We start from the raw sequence: 26,062 nt of genomic DNA on the forward strand, positions 1-26,062 counted from the left end.
CCTTAAATCTCAAGGTGATCGAGCTTTTGTGGTGGTGGCCCCTAGAATTTGGAACAAGCTTCCGTTGGCCATAAAATCATCTCCATCACTAGTGTCTTTTCAGGGGGCCTTAAAAACTTTTTTATTTTCTCTTGCTTTTAATTAATGCATTATAAATTATACTGTGTTAATTTCTTTTATTTTTTCTTTGTCTGTTTTAAAATGCTTGTTGTTTTCTTGGCTGTATGTGTGTGATCATTTGCAAATTGAGTTATAATGTCTATGCATGAAAAGCAGCCTGAATGTTATGATCAATTCCATTTGAGCAATGAATCCAAACAACTGCCTTTATGTTTTGGTAACCATATTCTTTATTCAGATTTCGTGTATTCATAATTTACACTGATGATCATCATCATAATAATACTACAGTTCTATATTCTTATGTTTTAAGGTATACCATTCACAGATGTGGATTAGATTGCAGACCACAGTGGCATTATCACTGCATCCACTGTCAGTCAATATCTGCTACGTAAACCGGACTTCATGAAGCACCTGTCTTTTTACAAAGTTAAGCACCCTGCCATAACCACCACCACCACCATCCCAGCTTAAAAAAACTTCCACCGTTTGGTGGTACTTTGACAATAATCACATTTTTCATCATTAGACTACCTCACAGTAAAGATTCAACCAGGGCTTTGGTTAGAAATATCATCAACTATGCAGCCCATTTATTGTATCTTTATCTTAAATGCACTTTATGTCTGTATTTAATGTAACTGACATTTAAAGCTAGTATATTCAAAGGTATTCGAGAAGAATTTGTGTTAGACTTTTAGATTCACTTTAAATTGTTACAGCAATCAATAAATCAAGTGCTCTGACAATGAAAAGAAAAAATTCCGTTATCTATGGCAGTCACAGGCCAATAAAAACCCTGTCCATGATTGGTCCTCCACCTGTCTCTCTAAATATATATCTGCCTACCTGCACACATACTGCCCATGCACTCATTGATCTTCCCTGGTGTCTTGATGCAGCAGTACTCAGACAGCGCAATGTTCATTTGTTTTGGAGTTTTGGCTTGGAAAGAAGCCCTAAAGGTAGGGGGTGGAATATTTTCAGTTGTTTGTTTTCAAAAATCTAGCTTAGTCTTAATCTTAGCTCGTTTCTCCAATTCTGCATATTCTAGCTTTAACGTCAGTTGTTCTTTGACCAACAGCTACCACACAATACACTTAAAAATCCTATTACCACAAAATAATTGTGATAAATGTGGCAAAATAATTTGCCCATAGGGTGTACTCAATGAGAAGCCTTCAAAGTGGTTTCATCAGAAGTCCTGATTCTAAAGTTGTAGCGCTCATAGCTTGTAGAGGTCTGTGGGGTGACTTGATGGGTGGACACAGGCGATTTGTGAGAAAACTGAGAAAAAGAGGACTGACCAAACTCAGTATCGTGCAATAACTGTTGTATTTGGAGTTTGACCGAAGACAGCTTGGATGGGGACAATCTCTTTAGCGCAGGTACCAAACCATGAACAAAAAAGTAAATATCATCTTTCTTTAGCTCTCTCTTTTGCTCTCTTCGTTGCTCTCTGCGCTCCTCTTTCTCTCTTTTCCTGGCATCTTTGGACAACAGGTAATTCTCTAAGAAGTCCAACATGTCTGACCGCTTTCTCTTCCTCGCACTGGACTTCATCACTGCTGGGCTGGTGATGGATGCTCCTGAAGAACTGCTTGCTGGTTCACTTTCACTTGCATCATTTTGGTCATCCACTTTAGTGTTTTCAGAAATGTTCCTGTGAACACTGTAAAGAAAAAAATCAGCATCATTCACAGTGTGGGGCATGCCACACTTCATAACCATCTTGAACTGATACTCCTGAGGTCAATGTTTGAACACCAAAAATATAGTAATTGTAATGTACAATTCATCTGGCAACCCAAATTCAGCAGATGTTACCTATACACAGAATAGAACAAACTAATATACTGAACTAGAAGCGTGATGATGTCAATCCACTACATACTGTATAGCTCACACAGCTATAAATTGTAATGTTTTAATGTTAATACCTTTGAAATTCAGTTGATGTTGTGAGGAACTCCATCACCTTCATATACTTCCACTGCTTCTTTTTTTTAGCAGCCTGTCCACTCCGGCAATCATTCTCACGCTTTTTCCTTGTGTATGTATCGCGTAAGCTTTTCCACTTCACTTTAACCTCCTCCACTACACAGCACACAAACGGTGAAGATGGTTAAAAGTTTGCGAACAAAAAGTTACAAGCCTATGTACAGTGCATCCGGAAAGTATTCACAGCGCTTCAATTTTCCACATTTTATTCCAAAATGGATTAAATTCATTATTTTCCTCAAAATTCTACAAACAATACCCCATAATGACAACATGAAAGAAGTTTATTTGAAATCTTTGCAAATTTATCAAAAATAAAAAACAAAAAAAGCACATGTACATAAGTATTCACAGCCTTTGCTATGCCACTCAAAATTGAGCTCAGGTGCATCCTGTTTCTGCTGATCATCCTTCAGATGTTTCTACAACTTGATTGGAGTCCACCTGTGGTAAATTCAGTTGATTGGACATGATTTGGAAAGGCACACACCTGTCTACATAAGGTTCCACAGTTAACAATGCATGTCAGAGCACAAACCAAGCCATGAAGTCCAAGAAATTGTCTGGAGACCTCCGAGACAGGAGTGTATCGAGGCACAGATCTGGGGAAGGGTACAGAAACATTTCTGCAGCAGTGAAGGTCCCAATGAGCACAGTGGCCTCCATCATCCGTAAATGGAAGAAGTTTGGAACCACCAGGACTCTTCCTAAAGCTGGGCGCCTGGCCAAACAGAGAAGGCCTTAGTCAGGGAGGTGACCAAAAACCAGATGGTCACTCTGACAGAGCTCCAGCGTGTCTCTGTGGAGAGAAGAGAAACTTCCAGAAGAACAACCATCTCTGCAGCACTCCACCAATCTGGCCTGTATGGTAGAGTGGCCAGATGGAAGCCACTCCTCAGTAAAAGGCACATGACAGCACACCTGGAGTTTGCCAAAAGGCACCTGAAGGACTGTCAGACCATGAGAAACAAAATTCTCTGGTTTGATGAAACAAAGATTGAACTCTTTGGCCTGAATGGCAAGCGTCATGTGTGGAGGAAACCAGGCCAATACCAATTACCTGGCCAATACCATCCCTACAGTGAAGCATGGTGGTGGCAGCATCACGCTGTGGGGATGTTTTTCACCGGCAGGAACTTGGAGACTAGTCAGGATTGAGGGAAAGATGAATGCAGCAATGTACAGAGACATCCTTGATGAAAACCAGAGCACTCTGGACCTCAGACTGGGGCGAAGGTTCATCTTCCAAGAGGACAACGACCCTAAGCACACAGCCAAGATAACAAAAGAGTGGCTACAGGACAACTCTGTGAATGTCCTTGAGTGGCCCAGCCAGAGCCCAGACTTGAACCCGATTGAACATCTCTGAAGAGATCTGAAAATGGCTGTGCACCAACGCTCCCCATACAACCTGATGGAGCTTGAGAGGTCCTGCAAAGAAGAATGGGAGAAACTGCCCAAAAATAGGTGTGCCAAGCTTGTAGCATCATTCTCAAAAAGACTTGAGGCTGTAATTGGTGCCAAAGGTGCTTCAACAAAGTATTGAGCAAAGGCTGTGAATACTTATGTACATGTGCTTTTTTTTTGTTTTTTATTTTTAATAAATTTGCAAAGATTTCAAACAAACTTCTTTCACGTTGTCATTATGGGGTATTGTTTGTAGAATTTTGAGGAAAATAATGAATTTAATCCATTTTAGAATAAGGCTGTAACATAACAAAATGTGGGAAAAGTGAAGCTCTGAATAGTTTCCGGATGCACTGTACATGAAAAAAAAAAAGTAAAATGAAACTCACCATCGAATCCTATTTGATCGGCAATTCCTTGCCACAACAACTCCCTTTTATCAACATTTTTGTAGTCACTGTGGCGTTTATCATAAAGTTCTCTGTGTTTAGACACCAATGACACCAGCAGCTCAACATTAAACTTGCTTCTTCCCCGCACCTTACAGAGATAGTCATCTTCATTAGGTTCTTCTTTTTTTAAAGGTTGTTCTTGGAATCCTTCCATCTGTTGGTCTATAAGGGTCAGGTGGACCACACAGCTTGATGTCCTAGCGTGTTTTGTTGCAGTACAGAGGTAACCTCCATCTTCAGGTTCGTCTTTTACAAGCTTCTCTTGAAATCCTTCATTCTTTCCCACACAGCTTGATGTCTCACCACCTAAAGTTTCATTATTTGAAAAAATATGAGAAGATTAACCACAAATTAAATCTAGTTAAATTAAAAGGTTGAACAGAATTATCATATTTAGTCAGTGGCTGGATTCTAATGTGACCTGTTGCCTTACAGAAGTAATCTCCGTCGTTAGATTCGTCTTTTACAAGCTTCTCATGAAATACTTCATTCTGTTGGTCCACAGAGGTGACACGTCCCACACAGCTTGATGCCTTGCCAGCTAAAGTTTAAAATTTAAATTGACATAAATGAGTAACATTTATAAAATACAAAAATGAGAAGAAACATAAATGTCTATAATGAACTGAATACAACTGATAAATGTCATGAACTTCCAGACACAATTGAACCCTAATTAAACAAGAAAGCAAACAGCGTTTCAAACAAGCACATAAAAACACAATAGCAGCTCTTTCCTATAACCAAGTACTAATATTTGTACAACCCCAATTCCAAAAAAAGTTGGGAATAAAAACATAATGCAAATGATTAGCAAATCTCATAAACCCATATGTTATTCACAATAGAAACATAGAAAACATATCAAATGCAGATAACTTGAGTCAAAATTTATGTAGTGTTATCCTCTTTCCTTACAGTGGTAGTCATCAACTTCAGGTTCTTCTTTTATAACCTTCTTTTGAAATTCTTCCTTCAGTTGGTCCTCAGGGCTGAAGTGACCCACAGAGCTTGTTGACCCTCCAGCTGAAGTCACGGAAGTTTTTGTCTGTACAACATTGCACAGCTAAAGTCAGAACAAAGGACAATAATACATACAGTGTACATAATACACAATTAACAAATAATCTTTATGAAACTGGTTGCTAGGTTTGTAATCTCTGGTTTGTCAGAAGCCCACAACCACACCGACCCTTTGTGGATAAGATTGGACACCATTCAACACTAAAGAGGTTGAAATGAGGAATGCTGGTCTGCTAGTCCTGACCCTTTGTGCATTATCAATAAATGCATTTTAGGAGACTGTTAACACAGAATTTGGCAAGCAGATATGTTCTGTTTCACTGTATTAAAGGAAAATTAAGTACATAACAGATCAACTCACAGACCACACAGTACAACTACTTGGGTTCTCCCTTCACTGCATGGACAGGACGGAGAACTCAGGAAAAATCCGGGGTGGTAGAGTGTGTGTTATGATCAATGACAAAAAAACAACCACGCACAGAGGGCCCATTGTCTTATGGAATTATGCACACCAGACCTGGAATACCTCGCAGTCAATGTCGCACCTTTTTTTGAACCAGAGAATTCACCTCTGCCATCATCAAGATTGTTTATAATCCACCTCAGGCCCACACAGACACTGCTTATTGACACTACACAGGGACAGTGGACTGCTACAAACAAAGAATCCAGACACAGCACTGGTGATTATCGGTGACTCTAACAAGGTTAACTTGGAAAAAGTCATGGCGGATTTCATCAGCACATAACCTGCAGTACACGGTGAGAAAGGACACTGGATCACTGTTATACACAACACAGGGACTGTTATAAGGCAATAAAAACACCACCACTCAGTAAGTCAGACCACGCCACCATTTTACTACTCCCAAAATATATACAACCCAAACCCTAAACCAAGGAAGAAGAGGGAAGATCCGTTGACGAGGGAACTGTGGTGCTGGAATGACCAACCACAAGCCACGCTAGAACATCCGCTATAGGATGCAGACTGGGAGATGTTGCAGCATGTCAGCAAATTTGCATCAGCAGTTTCTGATTGGAGAGACTATTCACACATGCTCTGTAAAGGTTTTTCCCCAATCAGAATCCATGGGTAGCTAACCATAGCTGGCTAGAATGCAGGGCTGGAGACCATCAACCACATCCTACACACTTCCCCTTTCCCACCTGGACCAGAAGAAAGGGAACTACATACAGATGCCGTTTGTGGATTACAGCTCCGCCTTTAACACCATCGTCCCCTCACACCTCTGCAAAAAGCTCAAGAACCTGGGGCTGAACTCTTCCATATGCCACTAGATCCTGTACTTCCTGACTGGACACCCCCAGGGGGTCAGGATGGGAAAGCACACCTCCTCCATATTCACCCTCAGCACTGGAGCACTAGTGACTGCACAGCTAAACACAGTTCCAACAAGTTGGTGAAGTTTGCCAATGGTTGTTAGCCTCATCACTAACAATGAAAGGAAGTGGATATCCTCCCCACATTATGCCGCAATAACAATCTCTCCTTGAACGTCACCAAGCCTAAGGAGATGATTATTGATTATATGAGGAAGCAGGTGAGGAACTACAGCCACCTGATTATCAATGGGGCCACAATCGAGAGCGTGAGCAGCTTCAAATACCTAGGGGTCCACCTCACAGAAGACCTCTTCTGGACAACACACACACAAACAGCTTGGTGACAAGGGCCTGCCAGTGTCTCTAACATCTGCGATGTCTGGCCAGGTTCAGTCCAAGGGTAGTGGTAGCTCAGTGGACTGCTGACTGGAAGGTCATGAGTCACAAAGCTGCCACTGCTGGGCCCTTGAGCAAGGCCCTTAACCCTCAACTGTTCAGTTGTATAAATTAGACGAATGTAAGTCGATCTGAATAAGTGTGTCTGCAAAATGCCATAAATGTCAGTGTTCAAGGTCTCACCCAGTGGGCTGGGGCTTCTCTTCTCACAGGGAGCATCACTGCCTGGTTTGGAGGCACCAGAGTGGTGAGGACGGCGGAGAACAATGTGTATTCTGATTATTCTACTGAATAATTTCCCCACTGTAAATAATTATTATTAAAATTTAATGAATACATAGACTTTACCTGTGAAGATGTAACAGCAGGAGGCTCACAGGATGGACTGGCGTCTGCTGATTTCATTATAAGAAGCCTAAAGGGTTGCAATAACAAATGAATTGGGTAAGATAATATTGGGTAAAATAATGTACCCAATAAATAATGATATAAATAATGATATATATATATATATATTTTAAGCGTACTGATATTTTAAATATTATTATGGGTTTCAATAGATAATAGAAGGATCTTAGTAAACATTTAAGAATTGAATACTTAAAGGCTTTTTAAATGTGTATTTTGGTTGTGGGACAGCAGTTTGCGCAAATTCTGTAGAATGGCCCATATATAGAAAATTCAAAAGGGTTCAACTTTAAAGCACCACTGTATATTCTATATGTACTGTCATTTCTCTTTATTAAATTACAAAGAAAAGTAAAGCTTGGAAAGTAGTAGCAGAGATCGTTGGTGCCTCTGGTGAGTTTATGCAGCTAGTATACAGTTAGCTTTATTTGCTAATCACAGGACAAAGTTAATACGGAGTCCAGCACATAACATGTAAATCAGACAACCAGGTTTTACACTGATTAATGCATTATTTAATTTGTGTTTAACTAGTTGCCTTTAAAAGCTATATATAGGTACTAGCCCTCTCTATGGAACTGAAAACACCACAAACACTGGATAGGCCACGCCCACAAACATCATCTTTCACTTAGTGGTGTAACACAGGGTAAGAAACAGGCAATTAGCCAAAAGAGTCGACTCTTATTGGTGAGCTGAGCCAAATGATCCGATTCACTCAAAAGGGCTGGAATTCCCATCATACACAATGAGTCCGAAACATTCATAATAGCTGTTAGTGCAGATTTAAAAACACATCGACTCGTTAGTAGTCAATATTTCCAAATAAGTCAATAAATAAATGAAGAAACATAAATAAGCCAGTCAGTGTTTATAAATCAGCTAGCTGAACCGACTCCACCTAGGCTGAATCTCACATGGCTCTCCAATGGACATATAGAGCACTAGATAGGGTTTAGAAGCCGGCGTGTTATTACCCTATGTAGTGCACTTACACAGCAAGTAGAAATCAATTTCGTACTTAACCACTACTGTTAGCCGAGCAGCTACTTTAGCAAGCTAAAGTGTAACTCACCGTGGGCTTTAAAGCAGAACAGGATTTAAAGCCGTAAATACAAACACAATGCCGAGGGTTTAATGTTAACCTGATCTAGTCTAATTGCAATACTGTGATATAATTTTAACGCATAAACGATTCGCTGTGTCAGAAATCTACAACCAAACAAACAGCAACTGCAGTTTTGCCAACCGCCATAAAACAATAGAAGAAGAAGTAAGGCACATTACCGCCACCTACAGGGATGGAGTGTGAAGTTCAGATGGTGGTAAAAACAAACAAAACAAAAAACACTTAAATCCTTCTAATCAAACCTATGTCCCCCAAGAATTAATGAAAATGCTATATACTCTCACCTCTCTCAATGCACTATGAAATATATTTTGAATGTTATTATATCTATTCTAAGATCTCTTAATTTCCCCACAAACAGAATTCTTTCTATATTGTATGCCTCACACTGCAACATCACGTGCTCAGCTGTTTCTGCCATTTCACAATATATACATCGATCTGACTCACTTTTTCCTATAGTGTATAGGGAATAATTTAACATACCATACTATCCTAGCCCGGATATTACAGCATATTTCCAACATGCCAATCGTCTTTAAAATTTCACTTGGCAGGGCAGGGATTGTAACGTGGACACGTGCATCATGAAGGACGCTAATATGGCATTTCAGCTCATAGCATTCTTGAATTTGCTTCCCACATTTTGGGTTATCCTGGACCTTGGGGGCAGCTGTTATGGACTGAAGCCTGCTAGAGGATAGGTCTATTATCCATTCCTTCCATCACAAGTAGCCCCAGGCCCGACTATGACACCAGGTGTTCTTTAGCTCCATTCGGTCACGCAAACCTTACATTATGCCTTACCTCCTACCCCTCTGTACCCAAGAGTAGCTTCCACGACTCAAGCCACATCTCTGATCGGGAGGTCTGACAATCAGGATGGGCTATCGAGGTCGACGGCAACCGTGCTGTGCGCCACTTTTGCGTCCATTACTCAATCCAATGGTCCAGCGAGCATACCCCATACATGGGAAGAAATTCCTACCCTTCCGGCTGGGGGCAGGTGGTCTATGCCACATGACCATAAGAGGGGTTCAATGTATACGTCTACCTGTAAGTACAGTGAGGGAAAAAAGTATTTGATCCCCTGCTGATTTTGTACGTTTGCCCACTGACAAAGAAATGATCAGTCTATAATTTTAATGGTAGATTTATTTGAACAGTGAGAGACAGAATAACAACAAGAAAATCCAGAAAAACGCATGTCAAAAATGTTATAAATTGATTTGCATTTTAATGAGGGAAATAAGTATTTGACCCCCTCTCAATCAGAAAGATTTCTGGCTCCCAGGTGTCTTTTATACAGGTAACGAGCTGAGATTAGGAGCACAGTCTTAAAGGGAGTGCTCCTAATCTCAGCTTGTTACCTGTATAAAAGACACCTGTCCACAGAAGCAGTCAATCAATCAGATTCCAAACTCTCTACCATGGCCAAGACCAAAGAGCTCTCCAAGGATGTCAGGGACAAGATTGTAGACCTACACAAGTCTGGAATGGGCTTGGACCATTGCCAAGCAGCTTGGTGAGAAGGTGACAACAGTTGGTGCGATTATTTGCAAATGGAAGAAACACAAAAGAACTGTCAATCTCCCTCGGCCTGGGGCTCCATGCAAGATCTCACCTCGTGGAGTTGTAACGATCATGAGAACAGTGAGGAATCAGCCCAGAACTACACGGGAGGATCTTGTCAATGATCTCAAGGCAGCTGGGACCATAGTCACCAAGAAAACAATTGGTAACACACTACGCCGTGAAGGACTGAAATCCTGCAGCGCCCGCAAGGCCCCCTGCTCAAGAAAGCACATATACATGCCCGTCTGAAGTTTGCCAATGAACATCTGAATGATTCAGAGGACAACTGGGTGAAAGTGTTGTGGTCAGATGAGACCAAAATGGAGCTCTTTGGCATCAACTCAACTCGCCGTGTTTGGAGGAGGAGGAATGCTGCCTATGACCCCAAGAACACCATCCCCACCGTCAAACATGGAGGTGGAAACATTATGCTTTGGGGGTGTTTTTCTGCTAAGGGGACAGGACAACTTCACCGCATCAAAGGGACGATGGACGGGGCCATGTACCGTCAAATCTTGGGTGTGAACCTCCTTCCCTCAGCCAGGGCATTGAAAATGGGTCGTGGATGGGTATTCCAGCATGACGATGACCCAAAACACACGGCCAAGGCAACAAAGGAGTGGCTCAAGAAGAAGCACATTAAGGTCCTGGAGTGGCCTAGACAGTCTCCAGACCTTAATCCCATAGAAAATCTGTGGAGGGAGCTGAAGGTTCGAGTTGCCAAACATCAGCCTCGAAACCTTAATGACTTGGAGAAGATCTGCAAAGAGGAGTGGGACAAAATCCCTCCTGAGATGTGTGCAAACCTGGTGGCCAACTACAAGAAACATCTGACCTCTGTGATTGCCAACAAGGGTTTTGCCATCAAGTACTAAGTCATGTTTTGCAGAGGGGTCAAATACTTATTTCCCTCATTAAAATGCAAATCAATTTATAACATTTTTGACATGCGGTTTTCTGGATTTTCTTGTTGTTATTCTGTCTCTCACTGTTCAAATAAATCTACCATTAAAATTATAGACTGATCATTTCTTTGTCAGTGGGCAAACGTACAAAATCAGCAGGGGATCAAATACTTTTTTCCCTCACTGTAGATGTGTAGTGTTTAGTTACACAGTGTTGCCACCTATCACATTGAAGATCAGGTTTCGATTCCCTGACAGGTAGGTTCAGTTTTCATTAAATGTGGCAGAATGAATTCCAAGGTGCTCTTTTGCTCAATCCTGTGTAATTCTTTCTACCTCAAGTAAAATCAGACAATGTCAATAAAAATAGGTGCATTAATTGCTGTCACGCTGCGAGCAGGGCTCGAACCTGCGTGGGGAAACCCCATTGGATTTCGAGTCCAACGCCTTAACCTCTCGGCCATCACAGCAGAGGTGCTGAAAATAGGCTTTGTATGCAACCCCTTGGCTCATTTTATTTCTGATAATTCCAACATGCCAATCGTCTTTAAAATTTCACTTGGCAGGGCAGGGATTGTAACGTGGACACGTGCATCATGAAGGATGCTAATATGGCATTTCAGCTCAAACATTCTTGAATTTGCTTCCCACCTTTTGGGTTATCCTGGACCTTGGGGGCAGCTGTTATGGACTGTAGACAGCTAGAGGATAAGTCTATTATCCATTCCTTCCATCACAAGTAGCCCCAGGCCCGACTGTGACACCAGGTGTTCTTTTGCTCCATTCGGTCACGTAAACCTTACATTATTCCTTATCTCCTACCCCTCTGTACCCAAGAGTAGCTTCCACGACTGAAGCCACTTCTCCAATCATGAGGTCTGACAATCAGGATTGGCTATTGAGGTCAACGGTGACCGTGCTGTGCGCTACTTTTGCGTCCATTACTCAAGGGTTCAGCGAGCATACCCCATTCATGGGAAGAAATTCCTACCCTTCTGGCTGGGGCAAGGGAGTCTATGTCACATGGTAATAAAAGTGGTACAATGTATACATCTACCTGTAAGGGCTAGAAAGTCTATGTAGTGTTTAGTTACACAGTGTTCCCACCTATCACATTGAAGATCAGGTTTTGATTCCCTGACAGGTAGGTTCAGTTTTTATTAAATGTGGCAGAATGAATTCCAAGGTGCTCTTTTGCTCAATGGAGTGTAATTCTTTCTACCGGAAGTAAAAGAGGATAGGTCTATTATCCATTCCTTCCACCTCAAGTAGCCCCAGGCCTGACTACAAGAACAAATGTTCTTTTGCTCCATTTGGTCACATGAACCTTTAAAATGCCTTGCCTCCTACCTCTCTGTACCCGAGAGTAGCTTCCACGACTCAAGGCGCTTCTCCATTCGGGAGGTCTGACAATCAGGATGGGCTATCGAGATCGATGATGACCGGGCCAGATGCACTTGTGTATCCATTACTCAACCCAAGGTTTCAGCGAGCATACACCATACATGGGAAGAAATCCAGCAAGCACAGCTTAGGACCCTACCATAACTCACCAGCAATCCAGAAATCAACCCCATAAAGAGAAAGACCAACGGATTATTTTTTAGGACCACCAGGGGGTTTTATACCACCAAGTTCCCTTGAAGGATAAAGAAGAGAAACATCAGTTTTTAATACCACAATCATTAATACAAACATCTCTACATTATCTGCACAACAATCCTTGAGGGGGACATTTAGGCAGAGGGAAGACCCTGTTGAGGGTGCTGGAGGTGGCCTGGTGGCCTCACTGTCCAGAAACATGTCTGGGATAATGTTAAGGGATGCCGTGTCTGCCAGTATAACACCCCAGAACTCATGGATGATTCCTTCCTGTCCTGCTGGTGTAGAGATTAGTACACAGTGACACCAGCTATCACATGGAAGACCAGGATTTGATTCTCTGAAAGATTTTCCTTTTCCAAATATGGCAAGAATTAATTTCAAGGTGCTGTCTTGCTCAGTACAGGGTAATTCTTCTTACCACACCTGAAACAATGTCAGCAGGAATAATATTTTCCAAGTTGCATGTCTGGGTCACCATGTACAGAAAGGAGGTATTTAAGAAATATTAATCTACAGTTGACATGCTGCAAGCAGGGTTTGAACCTGCATGAGGAAACCCCAATGGATTTTAAATCCAACACCTTAACCACTCAGCCACTCTTTGTGAGTGGTAAGCTGTACCATCGTTTCAAATCATTCATTAGGAAACTGCACACCAGCAACACTTGCAGTTGATGCACTGAGCAAGGTTTGAACACAAAGTAACTTCAATAGCCTTCAAGGCCAACAATGTAACCATTCAGCCATCTTAGTACACTCACAGTAGAGAGTTGTCATGTACAATTCCTTGCCTGCTATGATTCTCAATTTTCACAATTATCCACAGGGTTTAGAATGTCCATGTTTGTTTGACTGTATTGTGTGTTCTTTGCTAGTATAGCGAACAGTATCTCTGCCTATCATGTGCAAGACAGGGACTCAATTTCTTTACATAGAGACCCTTTTTTCCATTACACATGGCACTATAACTCCGTCTACCTCAAATTGTAGTGGGGCCACATAAGGGGCACAATGTACAGTATCTCACAAAAGTAAGTACACCCCTCACATTTTTGTAAATATTTGATTATATCTTTTCATGTGACAACACTGAAGAAATGACACTTTGCTACAATGTAAAGTAGTGAGTGTACAGTTTGTGTAACAGTGTAAATTTGCTGTCCCCTCAAAATAACTCAACACACAGCCATTAATGTCTAAACCACTGGCAACAAAAGTGAGTACACCCCTAAGTGAAAATGTCCAAATTGGGCCCAATTAGCCATTTTACCTCCCCGGTGTCATGTGACTAGTTAGTGTTACAAGGTCTCAGGTGTGAATGGGGAGCAGGTGTGTTAAATTTGGTGTCATCGCACTCACACTCCCTCATACTGGTCACTGGAAGCTCAACATGGCACCTCATGGCAAAGAACTCTCTGAGGATCTGAAAAAAAGAATTGCTGCTCTACATAAAGATAGCCTAGTGAGATACTTTTGTGAGATACTGTATATGTATATACTGTATATGTCTGCCTGTACCTCCATTGATGTTATAAGGTGTTTTAAAGGTAATTATTGTTACTGCTTCCCCTTTGCTGTAATAATGCCTCATGGTAGCTAGACTGTCTACTGTAGCTCTGCAAGGCTTGTGACAAGTAGGAAGATTTTCCATCATGTGACCAGGCAGAAGCACGAAGTTCATGAACTTTTTTTTACTGTAAAAGGGAGCTAGTATGCCGACTTGGGGAGTCTTCTTTTTTTTCTTCTATTCTGTCTATTTCACTGCTTTCACGATTGCTTTCAGAGTCGGACTGGTTCGTCGGTCAATTTGTGGTTTCCCCTCATGCTCTGTACTGTCGGCGTTTGTGAAGGACCAAATGATCTCATGGAATTAAACTCCAAGAAGGACATGTCAAGCCGAGCTCAGACTTTCAGCTGGAATAATGCAGCTGAAGACGTGCCATGTGGTGAGAGTGCTCCAGTAATTTCTAGCGAAATTACCCCACGAACCTGGGGGTTCGTGTAAGCTCAATGGTATTCCTGTGAATAAGATTAAGACTTCGTGAGTTTAAATCCCAGCACTGCCAAGCTCAGTTGTACAAATGAGATACTTGTAAATCACTCTGGATTTAAATGTAAATGTTAACTTCCCAACATGACAATTTTCTTTACAATTGCCTGCCTGTTATTCTTCTCAGAATAGTGGACAGTATTGCCACCTGTTTAAAGGAAGACAGGAGTTTGATTTCCAGATAGAGAGGCTACTTTACCATTAATTGTGACAACGAATTCCAAGCTGCTTTCTTGCTCAGTCAAATGCAGTTCTCTCTATATTATGGTACAGGTTCCTGACCCAGGTGCCAGAGAGCCCCTGCGCAGTTTATTGTTTTCTCCCAACACAGCTGATTTAATTAATCCACTGATGGGTGAAAGAAGGCATTACAATCCTAGAAGAAATTTTACTGTCCATTTCCGAGCTCTAAATGACATGGAATGGTCAGAGGTTAAGAAAAGATATACTGGGCAGTAAATACATTTCCGTACTCCAATGATGAACTTATGGACCGAAAGTAAGGCGTTTTTCATCCACATTTTTTTTTGTAGCTTTCAGTTCCTGCAGAAAGAGCTCAACAGGTGGGCTCACAACTACAGGAGGAGCAATAAAAAAATCCATGCTAGCATTGGCTCACTGCAAGCAGGACTCAAACCTGCACAGGGAAACCCCATAGGCTTCAAGGCTTTTTTAAATTATTATTATTACAGCACAGCCTCTGTAAAGAATCTGCATAATAGATTCTTTGCCTCCTGCAATTAACCGGCTTCCCAAATCCTCCCAAGTGTGGGAACGCTTGCTTGTTGGCCCATGCTGTGTGTTCTTCATTAGTATAGTGGACAGTATCTCAGCCTATTACACAGAAGATCAAGGTGGTTTCTTCCTCAGCCCAACACACCTGTTTAATGAAAGACTGGATTTAGAGTTCCTAACTGGTAAACTCCTTTCTCTAAAGCATATAGATGAGGATGAAAACTTATGGATATTTTGGGAGGTGCCAACTTTCATAGATATACATGAATCCCATAACTGCATGATTCTCTCTCTTAAAAAGGTTCCATATTAGATCATTTGTCCAAACAGGAACACAAAAGACTTAAATTTGGATTATTTCCATATGTTTTAATGATATAAACAAACACAGCTGAAATACAACAGTAAAGAATTGCTGATTGTGTGAATGCATGAGGTGGTAAGTTGTTTAACAACCATTTTATGCTCCAAACTAGAAAGAAGCTGCATAATTTGATCATCTCAAGGTATATTCCATAATCTAGCTGTTAAGTGATTAACAAGTAAATGAACTGACTGCACAGATGTTTGAAGAAACAACATTTATTTAATGAGAAACAGACAGAGATGTATCATTAATGTATTATATACAAGGAAGTTTCATTTGAGGAAGTGTGCATTTAGCGTCCTCTTCTGGAGACACCACTCTTTCCTCTTGCAAATTTTCCTCCCCTCACTTTTTTCCGCACACCGCTTGAGTGTTCAGCATCATCGCCTTCGTCTCTTCCCCTCCTTTTCCTATTTTCTCCCTGCTCCTTCATCTCCTGTGAAGAGAGAAAGATGGAGGAAGAGAAAAGGGAAAGAGACAGATGAAGAGAGGATAGTATCACTGAGCAGGCAGTTATCTAGAATTCCGTGTTTGAGACAAATAACACACACACTTATTCAATTTTTAATCTGAATAGGTTAATTTGCATGCGAATACAGACAATTTTCAGTGTTAATCATAAAAAAAAAGACATACAAGTCGAGCGAATCTCTGTGCCTCGCTCACTCGCTCCACTAGCATCATCACTTCCTCTTCCTGTGTGGGGAAAGCAGGGAGTTTCTTCCCAATCAGAGTTTCAATTCGCTGGAAAAGTTCCACATCATACCTAAAGACAAAACACACAACATTCAGCAATGAGAAAGCTGCACCTGTATCTACTGACTGTATTTATTGACAGTTAATGATTTACACAATGTGGTGTTTTTTTATTGATGGTTATGATTTTTTCCCCCAGTGCTGTATGGTTTATTTACAGCGTTAAATGTGACTTATTGAATGTGTTGATTTAATTTGATCAGTTGCTTCTCTAATCTAATCGAATTTATTTTATCTGTGTTAAATGTAATGCTTTCACAGGGATGAGAGTAATTTCCTGTTTAGATTTATTGTGGTTTATTTAGAGTATTAAAAAGCATAATTTATTTTTAGACTGTGTAAAGTGTGATTTATTAGCAGGGTGAGATTTATGACTGATTGAGCCACCGTTCATACACTGTGTGGTTTATTTATTTACAGTGCGTCAAATGCGGTTTATGAACAGTGTGTTGAGCGTGCTTTATTGGATTACTGTGTAACGAATGTGATGGATTTTCCAGATCGTCCTGCTCGGGCCGTTCTGCCCACACGGTGGATGTAGTCCTGAAACACACACATATACAAAATTTACAACCAGCCCACATATACTGATGGAATATATAATAATTCCTGTCTTTTTATTAACTTTAGTGGTCTGTGGGGTGTATCTATATGTCTGTGTTGACTAACGTTTTTGTTTTACCTTGGAATGTGTGGGGATGTCGAAGTTGATGACACAGTCCACATGTGGAATGTCTAACCCACGAGAGGCCACGTCTGTCGCCAGCAGCACAGATCGAGACTTTGACTTAAACTTATTCAGAGCACCTAGACGTTTATTCTACACATAAGAGAAACAACACAAAGCAGTGAGTCCCAGGTTTCTTTGAAGCAGCACCCCATTCCTAGGTGTGTAATAGTGGATGTGTTTATATTTTCTCAAACAGGCAACAACACATTTACATAAGTCTAGAATATGTACATCTGAGGGGCAGGCAGCAGTCCCAGTCCTCACAAGAGGGCACGCAGCAGTCCTGGTCCCCACTAGATGGCACAAAGTACAACAATAGAAGTACGAGTGTATCAAGTGTGTATGTGTGTACCTGACTCATTTGACCATGGAGTGGGATGGCAGTGATTCCCAGGTTCCTCAGTAACAGCGTCACCCGTTGTGTGTTGTTACAAGTACCGCAGAAAACCATGAATGAATTCCCAGCTAATTCATTCAGTATGGAGACTAGGTAACAGTCCTGAAACACACACATGCAGTAAGTGAGTGGGTATGCAATCTTATGTTTAAATTAATGTTGTGATCATTAGTTACAAAGTATGAGCACCACCTGACTTTCTCAAAACATCAGGTAAATACATTCCCATCTATTAACATCTACCCATTCATTTCCCCCTATCATTAGTCGGTTAAAATCGTGAAACCAGGATATTTTATACTAGATTATCTTTCCGTGCAATTTTCAAACAGGAACACCCCGATTCTAAATATTTATAATGTTTTTGCTATTTCCTTGTTGTAAGTTACCTTATATTTAGCCGGGATAAATATGTAATACTGCTGAAGCTTTTCCACTGTGGCGTATTTGGTAGAAACGGTGCATTTCACCGGATCCTTTAAGGCAGCTCTCTGTAATTTCTGGACCTATATATATATATATATATATACACACACACACACACACACACACACACAACCACACACACACACACACACACACACACACACAACACACACGTTTTGAAATGGATAGTGCACATTCATCAGTATTTATCAGCAGTAACTAAGCGTCTCACTAGAATTGTAATATGAATGAGAAATGAAGTATGTGTACCTTTTTCGTCATGGTGGCAGAAAACAGGAATGTGTGTCTCTCTCTGGGAATCACCTTCAGAATATTATCCACCTGAGAGACAGAGAGAGAAAGATACAGACAGAAGGGTTGAAGCTCAGGATTTGAGAAACAGCTTCATCAGTATCGTGTGTAATCATGATTTACCTCAGACTCAAAGTCCATGTTGAGGATCCGATCTGCTTCGTCCATCACCAAGAACTTCAGAGCTCGAAGGTTAAATCCCTTTGTGTTCTCTAGATGGTCAATTAATCTACCAGGAGTAGCTGATACACACACACAAACACAAACAGTTTAAATTCTTTAGTGTTCTCAAGGTGAAATGGGAGTAACTGACTGACACACACACTCACCAATCACAACATGGGGTTTCTTAGCCAGCACCATCGACTGTGACATGATGTCAATTCCACCAACGATGACGGCTGTAAGAAACATACACGGTAATTGTTAAAAATTCTCTCTCATGAAAAGAGAACACATGAAATGCAATGTGCATTATCCCACAGCGCTGTTGAATTCTGGATTGTGATTGGTCAGAAGGTTTTCTACAACAGCTCTGACAGTAGCACAGGTTTATATTAACGCGCTCAGTCGAATACATTATCGTTTCTATAGTAACGTGTAGAGGGGACGCTGTAACGGACCTGTCTTGACCCCGATGCTGGAACCCAGGGCCTCAAACTGTTCTGAGATCTGGAAGGCGAGCTCTCTGGTGGGCGTCAGGACGAGCGTGTGGAGACGCTGAGGAGACGAGAGCAGAGACTGCAGGATGGGCAGAGCGAACGCACCCGTCTTCCCCGAACCGGTCTCGGCCAGACCGATCACATCTCTCCCTTAAAGAGAGACAGACACCCAGAGAGTGAGACACAGAGACAGACACACAGAGAGCGAGACACACAGAGCGAACCAGACACGCACAGAGCGAGCCAGACAGAGCCAGACACGCACAGAGCGAGCCAGATAGAGCCGGACACGCACAGAGCGAGCCAGATAGAGCGGGACACGCACAGAGCGAGCCAGACAGAGCCAGACACGCACAGAGCGAGACAGATAGAGAAACAGACTGAGACAGATAGAGAGACATGCACAGAGCAAGACAGATAGAGACAGACACACAGAGAGTGAGACAGATAGAGAGACACGCATACAGAGTGAGCCAGAGACAGACACACATAGAGACACAGAGTGAGACAGAGAGAGACAGAGAGAGACACACATAGAGACACAGAGTGAGACAGAGAGAGACACACAGAGTGAGACAGATAGAGAGACACAGAGTGAGACAGGGAGAGACACACATAGAGACAGATAGAGAGACACACATAGAGACAGACAGAGAGACACAGAGTGATACAGATAAACACAGAGTGAGACAGATAGACACAGACACGCACAGAGCGAGACAGATAGAGAAACAGACTGAGACAGATAGAGAGACATGCACAGAGCAAGACAGATAGAGACAGACACACAGAGAGTGAGACAGATAGAGAGACACACATACAGAGTGAGCCAGAGACAGACACACATAGAGACACAGAGTGAGACAGAGAGAGACACACATAGAGACACAGAGTGAGACAGATAGAGAGACACAGAGTGAGACAGGGAGAGACACACATAGAGACAGATAGAGAGACACACATAGAGACAGACAGAGAGACACAGAGTGATACAGATAAACACAGAGTGAGACAGATAGACACAGAGTGAGACAGAGAGAGACACACACAGAGACAGATAGAGAGACAGAGTGAGACAGATAGAGAGACACAGAGTGAGACAGATAGAGAGACACTAGAGACAGAGAGAGACACAGAGTGAGACAGATAGAGAGACACAGAGTGAGACAGATAGAGAAAGACAGAGTGAGACAGATAGAGAGACACACAGAGACAGACAGAGAGAGACACAGGTTTTTGGAGATAACACACGAGTCTCACCTTGAAGAGCGACAGGAATCGCCTCTATCTGAATCTTGGTAGGACTTTTCCATCCCAACTGATCACAGGCCTCACACAGAACCTCTGTTACTCCCTACAACACACACACACCAGTAATGTTACATCGCTCGGTATCTCTAACTCATTTCCTGTGTGTATAAATGTTAATAATCCTCTTTACCAGGTCTTTAAAGCTCTTTGTCGGCTCCTCCGCGTTTATAACATTAACGTCATCCTCATTTGATTCCGCAGAAATTTCTGTATTGCAGGTTTCAGCTCTGTCCGGTGACTCCGCCATGTTTCAGGACCAACGTGTTGTGAAGACGAACTGCGCAAGAGCGGAAGTGACGGAAGCGTGGCCGCGATGGCTTATGGGCAATGACGTTCCCAGGGGAGCGCGTGGCAAAAATAAATAAATAAATAAATAAATAAATAAATAACCGTTGAAACGCCGTGACATAAAACGTTTTCTTATTCTTTTTTTTACAAATATAAAAATGTTTTATTTATTTATTAAAACTTTATTAGCTGCACAAATGATGTAAAATATTCTGATAAGTTTGAGGCTGATTAATACAGTATAATTAGGACGCATAATTCCTGATGTAAAGTATGTTTTAGTCCTACTGTCAGAGAATCACACTTAACATTTAACATCTCCATACAGACCTGTTTACTGTAGATGTCTGAATAAACATGAAGACTGCTCTGGACTGATTTATTCTTAATTTTTAAGAAATAATTCAAATCAGCAGACAAAAACAGACAGACAAGCACAGGGAAAAAATCTGAGAGGGTTTTGGTGTTTATTTTAGTTCAGAAACAATCACATTATTCCATCTCCAACTCTGACACTAAACATCTACATACAGAAAAACAAACTCAATATAAAAATGGTGCTTCAAACTCCTGTAAGGACCGAATCGCTCTGTTGATCTCACAAACAATGGTTCACTTAATGGATGCTAGCATAGAAATGAAATGCTAACGCTAACCTCGCCTCTTCGACCAATCATCTTTCACCTTTCCCCCCCCACCCCCTTTGTCTCACAGTAACCCCTCCATCTCTCTCATGAAGGCCTCGTACACCTGGTCCTTCGTCTTCATGCTGGGAGGGGCGGAGCTTGAGCCGGGCTTGGCAAGATTTGCTGAGGGTATTGCTTTGAGGCCGTGTCCCACCCTCTCCTCTTCCCTCCTCCCTCCTTTCTCGGTGGACATGGCCCCCTGTGGGCCCATTCGTTCTCGGCGCACACGTAGTGCTGTGGGAACAAATCTTGTCACTTCTGCTTTGGGGTTGATGATCTGCGGTTTTGCAGATATAGTGGCAGCGCCCGATTGGCCTGCAGCACCGGGGACACTCGTGATGTTGGCGCGCTTCTCTATGGTGTGGGTGGCGGGATTGACAGGGGTGGGAACGGTACCCGGAGGGGGGGGCATCTGCAGAGACGACGGGCGGATGGAGAGAGAGAGAGAAGGTGGAGCTAAGATGGAGGGATCGCTGGAGGAAGATGTGGCAGAGGAAGTTGGCGGCTTCTGACGAGGAACAATGCTGGGAGGGGCACTCAGGATGTTGGGGTTCAGAGGGGGCGGGAACATGGAGAGAGGCGGAGCCATCCGTGGAGGAACAGCACGAGGAGGAGGGGGAGGAATTCCTACAGGAAAAACGTGAGCATGCGTGCGCACGCACACACACAAAAACAGGTTATGGACAGAAATAAAAACAAACAGACATGCAGTACAGCTTAACTTGAGCCACTGATAAGAATGACCAATGTTTTTGGGGTAATTCTTTACCATAGTATTAAAGTCACATTTTTTCCAGTTTCTTAGTACGTCTGTATAACTGACTTGAGGGGTATGAAGAAAAGCTAGACTCCCATTTTTAAGGATATGTGAGCCTCATAAAGACTAGTAATAATACTAACACCACACACCTGGTGGCGCTGGGGGAGGCAGCCTGGGAGGAGGTCCTCTTGGAGGTGGACCCGGAGGAAGGCCTGGTGGTGGGCCAGGGGGTGGGCCTGGAGGTCGCCCAGGAGGGGGACCAGGGGGCAACATACGAGGCATCGGCCCCCTCAGCGCACCAGGTAGATTGGGAGGTCTGAGGAATGGAGGGGCACCTGTAGATACGAACACAATACAAAACACTCAATTTTTCCTTCATCTAGTTGGATTGAATTCTGGCACACTGATATTCCTGACTCACCTGGTGGAGGCCCAGGAGGCGGACCTGAGGGTGGGCCTGGAGGCCTCATTGGAGGAGCAGGGGGAGGTCCTAAAGGAGGAGGGCCGGTGATTGGCGGTGGCTGCAGGTGAGGTGGTGGCTGCTGCTGTGGTGGCGGTGCTCCCATTGGTGCTGACGGTGGTGGGAGTCTGTTCAGCGAGGGAGCTGATTGGCTGTCGCCGGGGGGTTCCAAGTTCTCGCTGTCGGACTGATCGGAGTCTGTGTACTCCTCCTCTTCAACCTCCTCCTCTTCCTCTGGAATCGACTGACCTACACACACACACACACACACACACACACACACACACACACAGAGATTACTACAAGGACCCTAGATATCCATGGTATAGACTTAGACAGCTTTCAGCAAAGAACATCACCATATTTGTTTCTTCATTTGAGTCAAATAGCCTGATCTAGCTACATAACGTAACTAGCTGCTGTTTGCAGTCTTACAAGTAGCATGTTTGCAGAAAGTTTGACTGCCATGCTTTTATTTGTGAAAGTGAAAGTAATCCATTTCAAGAGTTCACATGACAATAAACTGTTTCTCCACCTCTGATTAAGCGGAGCAGATGTAGGGTGTGTTTGTGTGTGTGTGAGAGAGAGAGAGAGTACCTGCCATCCTCAACATCATGGCCTGTAGAGGTGTAATAGCCTTCGTTTTCTTCACAACCCTCTTCTTTCGCTTCTTTGCCGGCTGTGGAATATCGGCAAAACGCACAGTGCGACCTAAACACCAACCACATAAACATGAGCACCACATGCAGTATGACACAAACCATCCCAAAGCAATTCTCTCTCTTTCTGACCTCTTTCTCTCTCCTCATCCCTCTCTCGTTCATCCTGTCGGCTTCCCATGCCCCTCTTCTCCGACAGCTCATCCCCCTCTCCGTCACTCTGGTCGTCCGATTCACTGTCTTCCTCTCCTCCCTCTGAGCCGCTATCGCTGTCTCGATCAGCCATGTCCACGTCAGCCTCGCCTCCTGTACCTAACACAAGCAAACATCATGTGACCGAGCTGTGAATGTGGGTATAAGAGGGTTAGTAGTGTGACTCAGACCGTTGTTCTTAATCCTAAACTCCACATACAATCAACTAGAGCTAAGTGACTAGTTAGAAACAACTCAGGCTCTGGTCTTAAGATCTTGAGGTGACTGGTGTGGAGAGGGCAAGTTAACTGTGAGCCTGGGGGGTCTGTCACATATATGACTTGTTCTAGATCTGCAAAGACGATAGCAAGCACGTTTTAAATAGGCCGATTTTTGCCCATGTTTTTTGGAAGGAGAACTTTGGTGTTGTGGTTTCAAATCAACAAAGGGTCTAAAGAAGTCTAGTCTTGGTATTCTGGTGACTTAAGGGATATGATTTAGAGACATCTCTATAGGTTTTTGTCTATGAAGACTAGGAGGTTTTAAGCGGCTGGAACTTGGTACGTCTGGTCCTGGTTTTTTAGATGTCGGACCTCAGCACATTTAGTCTTGGTCTTAAGTCGCTGGACCACGAAATACCAGTCCTTGGTCTCAAGCTAGACCATGTCAAGTCTGCGTTGTTCTTAAGATTCTTGCCACATGTGGTCTCAGATTGGACCTTGGTATATCTGGTTTTAGTACGATGTCAAATCTTATTCTGTGAAGTGTCTGAACCTTCAGAACATCTAGTCTTGGTTTTGAGATGTTGGACCTCAGCAAACCTAGTCTTGGTCTTATGGGACTGGACACTGACATGTCTGATCTTTGTTTTAAGCAAACAATTTATGCAATACCAATTCTTGGTCTCAGGCTAGACCATGCATCTTCATGCAACTACTGCGTTGTTCTTAAGGAGCTGGAAATTGCCACGTATGGTCACAGGTTGGACCTCGGTATGTCTGGTCTAGTTCTGGCCGACTGTCCATGTCTGAGCATATCTTCATCTAATCTCAGACTAGGCCTGATTTTAAGTGGGTTTTGCAATTTCATGCCTCATTCTGTGGAGTGTTTGAACCTCCAGAATTATGTTCTTGGTCTTGGGATGGACATACTGTAGATGTGTCTGGTCTTTTCCTCAAACCGCACCGTGTGCTCTGGTTCTGTGTCACTGTCTTGGGACGTCTCAATGTCTGGGTTTTATAAGGTCTGGTGTAGACAAGTCCCAGTGTGTCTGTAACTGTGTACCTGGTTTATAGAGGTGAAGTATCTGTGGTGGTGGAGGCCCAGGTGGAGGTCCAGGGGGTTTACGTCCAGGTGGTAACCGAGGAACCCCAGCAATTGCTGCAGATGACATCACGGTCCCTTTACTGAGACAGAGAGAGTGAGTATATTTTATTCAGCGAGGCGTTTACACACTGTAAATCAGAACCGGTCACGGTGCAATCACCCCGCCACAAAAATTCCCAAATCTTTTTGGGACTTTCTCCTGATAATCTCAACATACCAAAGGTTCGGGTTCGGGACATTCAGAACGGGAATAGGTTAAGGATTACAAATAGAGTTATTAACTAGTTAAGAATGACTTTAGTTATGTTCTTCTTAATTTACCCAAAGGTGGAGGTCTTTTTGAGGATTGATGGCGGCTGGGCTCCTGGCAGCGGGATGTCCTGAATGAGGACGCTGGAAGGTGCATGAGGCATATCAGGAAGAGGAATACTGTCCACCTCCACCGACTCGGCATTCTAATGGAGAACAGAAAGAGACTTCAGAGATGTGCTTACATGTGGGTGACAATTCCATGTTATAATGAGTATAACTGAATTAATAAATAATGTAAAAACGAGTTCCACACGCTCACCTTGACAGAGTCGAAGTACAGGGATAGCTGTCCCCGTTTGGTCTCGTACTCGAGCTCCAGTTTACGCAGTTCTTTATACGTCTCGGGATTTTCTCTCTCATACAGACGCACGATTCTCTCAAAGGTCTCACGCAACTTCTTCCTCTTATCACGGAGCACTTTATCGTTCAGCAAGGGCTGCTGTACTGGGTTAAACTCTGAGACACACACACACACAAACCAAGATAATGATTGCCTTAATGAACTGGAGACCAAACATTCTCATTTTGTGGAAATAACTGACCTGGACCTGAAGTTTAAATGTTTTTTTTCCCCATTCACAGGGTTTCTTATATACAAACACAAATGTGTAGCTAATTTCAATCCCCCCTGTGTGTTCCCTCACGGGGACTAGGACTCATTTAGGTGTTCCCTTACTGACTAATCACTTATTTATGGGAACCCGGGACTCCACTAATCACTTCTTCAGGGTACTAAGGCTGTGTTTACACTAGTGCATTTTCGTTTTAAAATGCATAACTGTTGCTATGGTTATGCTTGTTGTCTACACTACTCCGGTGTTTCCAACCCTGGAAAACGGAGACTTTTGGAAACGCCGAAGACCCTGTTTTAGTTTGAAAACTCCGGGCTTGCATTTCAATGTAAACAGAGCAAAATGAAGACTTTTGAAAACAAAGGAGTGGCTTCGCCCACATTCGCCCCCTGATTGGACCTTCTGGATCATTGCGTGCCCTCCCCTGGTTCGTCAAGCCCCTACCACATGACCGTTACACTTCCTTGATCATATACACAACAACACGCAGACTGAACCCCAAGCTTTGCTTGCTTTGTTGTCATTCTTACACAGAACACCGGTTTTGACTAGCAACCAACTTCCTGTTTACACTTGTATGCGCATGTCCAGTGTGCATGAATGATCATGTGACATACGTATTCGGTCGTGTAGTGTGGATGGAGATCGTTTCTGAAACACGGCGGAAATGCCAGTGTGGACGAGGAT

General features: G+C 42.8%; 3 protein-coding genes and 1 non-coding gene across 6 annotated transcripts in view; all 4 read right to left on the bottom strand.

Moving 5' to 3' along the window:
* Positions 1-175: 175 nt before the first annotated feature.
* Positions 176-8,827, bottom strand: LOC128615577 (uncharacterized). 3 transcript variants are annotated; one of them, XM_053637777.1, is made up of 8 exons: positions 8,236-8,827; positions 7,101-7,167; positions 6,936-6,977; positions 4,902-5,031; positions 4,405-4,524; positions 3,921-4,289; positions 2,064-2,220; positions 176-1,795 (listed from the first exon to the last, which is right to left on the bottom strand). In XM_053637777.1, the coding sequence occupies exons 2-8, from the start codon at positions 7,155-7,157 to the stop codon at positions 1,291-1,293; spliced, it is 1,380 nt and encodes a 459-aa protein (XP_053493752.1). In that variant the 5' UTR covers positions 7,158-7,167; positions 8,236-8,827; the 3' UTR covers positions 176-1,290. The 3 variants fall into 3 exon arrangements, with proteins under 3 accessions (XP_053493752.1, XP_053493753.1, XP_053493754.1); XM_053637778.1 differs by having other exon boundaries at positions 4,417-4,524; positions 8,236-8,822; XM_053637779.1 differs by lacking the exon at positions 6,936-6,977 and having other exon boundaries at positions 8,236-8,826.
* A 2,330-nt stretch (positions 8,828-11,157) lies between these two features.
* Positions 11,158-11,239, bottom strand: trnas-cga (transfer RNA serine (anticodon CGA)). Its single transcript has one exon. It is a non-coding gene; the product is annotated as a tRNA-Ser (tRNA).
* A 4,486-nt stretch (positions 11,240-15,725) lies between these two features.
* On the bottom strand, positions 15,726-20,428 carry ddx47 (DEAD (Asp-Glu-Ala-Asp) box polypeptide 47). Its single transcript, XM_053637776.1, has 12 exons — positions 20,251-20,428; positions 20,070-20,163; positions 18,771-18,959; positions 18,477-18,548; positions 18,271-18,389; positions 18,106-18,177; positions 17,799-17,915; positions 17,365-17,511; positions 16,965-17,102; positions 16,755-16,825; positions 16,163-16,292; positions 15,726-15,962 (listed from the first exon to the last, which is right to left on the bottom strand). Exons 1-12 carry the CDS (start codon positions 20,365-20,367, stop codon positions 15,819-15,821), a joined length of 1,410 nt encoding a protein of 469 aa, XP_053493751.1. The 5' UTR covers positions 20,368-20,428; the 3' UTR covers positions 15,726-15,818.
* Positions 20,429-20,858: 430 nt separating this feature from the next.
* Positions 20,859-26,062, bottom strand: part of LOC128615562 (WW domain-binding protein 11) — a 6,801-nt gene continuing 1,597 nt past the window's right edge. Inside the window, exons 5-12 of the mRNA XM_053637758.1 lie at positions 25,063-25,259; positions 24,813-24,946; positions 24,450-24,571; positions 23,106-23,285; positions 22,912-23,025; positions 22,276-22,563; positions 22,004-22,189; positions 20,859-21,721 (exon numbers count right to left, since the gene is read on the bottom strand). Of these exons, the coding sequence (XP_053493733.1) occupies positions 21,117-21,721; positions 22,004-22,189; positions 22,276-22,563; positions 22,912-23,025; positions 23,106-23,285; positions 24,450-24,571; positions 24,813-24,946; positions 25,063-25,259 (1,826 nt within the window). The 3' untranslated portion in view covers positions 20,859-21,116. The remainder of the gene's footprint in view (positions 21,722-22,003; positions 22,190-22,275; positions 22,564-22,911; positions 23,026-23,105; positions 23,286-24,449; positions 24,572-24,812; positions 24,947-25,062; positions 25,260-26,062) is intronic.

Source organism: Ictalurus furcatus, chromosome 12, assembly GCF_023375685.1.
Source record: "Ictalurus furcatus strain D&B chromosome 12, Billie_1.0, whole genome shotgun sequence".
In the NCBI taxonomy this organism is placed as follows: domain Eukaryota; kingdom Metazoa; phylum Chordata; class Actinopteri; order Siluriformes; family Ictaluridae; genus Ictalurus; species Ictalurus furcatus.